Raw genomic sequence first — 2,197 nt, forward strand, 5'->3', positions numbered from 1 at the left:
ATTTGAGTGGAGGTGAGCAGTTGTGGTTTGATTTAGAAGTAAAATTGGTAAAGAAAGAATGAGTTTAGAGTTTAGAGGAGATGGGAGGTGAAATGAAGAGAAATGAGAGGTTTGTGGATAGAAAAAAGGAAGTTGGAAGGCAGCCTATGACAATGATTCTGGACTCTTGTGGGGCCCATGTCCCCTAGCCTATGGGCCTTTTCCCCTAATAGTAATACTCAAACAATGGCCTCTCTTCTCTTTTCACTTGGACTTTCTCTCCTCCATCTCTTCTCTTCCCATGGGCGTAATCCATTGGTTACAAACCCTCACCACCTTCACTTTTCTCTTCTTCTCCTCCACTTCACCCTTAACCACTCTCACTCCACAACCCAGTAAGTACAAACAAACTATTTTTTCTTTTTTTCTTTTTTCACACCACTTCCATTAGTTTCAAACTTATTTTATTTTTATTTCAGGTGGCGGAGCAGTGAGGCAGCTTAGCCGGGAAGAGAAGGAGAATGCGTCGCCGCTGGTGGCGGAGGAGAAGAGGTTCGGGGGGCCAGGGTCGTCGCCGCCCTCCTGCAGATCCAAGTGCGGCTGGTGCAGTCCTTGCCAACCGGTTCACGTTCCGGTCCAACCCGGTTTCATCATACGCCTCGAGTATTACCCAGAAGCCTGGCGTTGCAAGTGCGGGAACAAGCTTTTTATGCCATGACATTAATTAATTATTAAATAAATTAGTATATAAACTAGAAGAAAAAAAAAAAAATCCTAGTACAAGAACACAAACGTTGCCAGAACCGAACATTGCAGGCACCTGCAGCCATCTTAAATTTCCCCTTTTGGCTTTTTTTTTCTTCTTATCTCAGTGTTAGTGCCTTTCATGCACTTACTAATGTTGCTGAGGTTGGCTTGTTTATGAGTACTATGTTTATAGTAATATTGATGTTTATAGTATTGATTTTTGGGTTAGCCTTTTGTTGGGAATAGAAGATGTTCAGGTGTGATTACCGAGAGGAATATCTTAAACCTTTCTCTGCTTTTAACACATAACACTACTACTTCTCTCTATATTTGTATATGATTTCATTCCCTTTTTGGTTTATGTTTGTGGCACCTCTCATTACCCTACCACCCTCTATTATTATTACAAGACAATAAAGGTTCTGAGTTGTATTTATCAGTAGCTCCTCTTCAGTTAATAGAGGTAGGGAAGGAAGGGAAGGGAGTTTATGCTACACCTCATTGTTTTAAGGCATTAGGTATCTGAGCTTGTATTATTAATTTTTTTTGTTTGGTTTATGTACTGTGGGGATTTATTGTTACGTGATCTGTGTCTCTCTCGGAGATGAAGCCAGATAAAATCTTTAGGATTTAGTGTCTACTTGTTTTCTGCCCAATCTGTGAATGTTGTTTACATGTGCACGCGCCGGTTCCCCCTTCTTCCCCCTTTCATTTTCCATTCAATGTGACCACATGCCAATAAGTGGTGTTTCCACTTCTGCAGAAAGCAACGTTTGACACAGCAAGTTCAGAGTGATATATTGTGTAACGACGAAACACAGTTCGATGTTTCATGTGTGTCTATATGATAAATGATAATGGATGATAGCTATTGCCTTTTGCTCGTACATATGATGCCACTTTTTCTTGTTTAAATTCCATTTATTTCTATATATACCTCATCAGGTTACTTAATATTTAACCTAATTAAGGAGATTTCTTGGTTTCTATTTTTATTTACAAACATTACTTCAACAAGTTTCTAACGGGCTAGAATGAACATTTAAATCGAAACCCTATTAATTTTTCTGTTTGCCTCAAGTGCTACGCTATATTGGTCGACTAATAAGTAATATTAAATTTAAACCTTGAATATGTAGTTAAATTAAAATCCAGAGAGAGAGAGAGAGAGATTTTTACTACTCGTGATAATGTTACAGAAAGTTGCCGGAGCGATGTTTTTGTACCAAAAAATGTGCTAGTGTTTTTCCTTTTACACACGTAGCTTATTATATTTTATAGTAAACGTCAACGGGTGTGACATTAATCTTCTTGTAACTGCTCATTGATTTCCTAAATCTTAGTCCTATGATTAAAAATGAGTTTTGATTTTAAAATTTTCATTTATAATAAGAGATTTTAAATTTAATTATGAAGGGGACTAATATTTATGATTTTAACTAACTTTGTTTTTCTGATGAGGGTGAGGGTG

General features: G+C 37.6%; 1 protein-coding gene across 1 annotated transcript; it reads left to right on the forward strand.

The window, feature by feature from the left end:
- The first annotated feature begins 280 nt into the window (after positions 1-280).
- CLL1 (allergen-like protein) lies at positions 281-697 on the forward strand. Its single transcript, XM_020354470.2, has 2 exons — positions 281-374; positions 459-697. Exons 1-2 carry the CDS (start codon positions 281-283, stop codon positions 695-697), a joined length of 333 nt encoding a protein of 110 aa, XP_020210059.1.
- The last annotated feature ends 1,500 nt before the right edge of the window (positions 698-2,197 follow it).

This window comes from Cajanus cajan, chromosome 7 (assembly GCF_000230855.2).
Source record: "Cajanus cajan strain Asha chromosome 7, NIPB_CcT2T_4, whole genome shotgun sequence".
NCBI lineage: Eukaryota > Viridiplantae > Streptophyta > Magnoliopsida > Fabales > Fabaceae > Cajanus > Cajanus cajan.

What these genes read in the sequence shown, in the direction of transcription:
- CLL1 (XM_020354470.2), top strand. Translation starts at nt 281, where the DNA reads ATGGGCGTAATCCATTGGTTACAAACCCTCACCACCTTCACTTTTCTC. An exon ending in CACTCTCACTCCACAACCCA is followed by an intron (nt 375 to 458) that starts GTAAGTACAAAC and finishes TTTTTATTTCAG; the next exon opens with GTGGCGGAGCAGTGAGGCAG.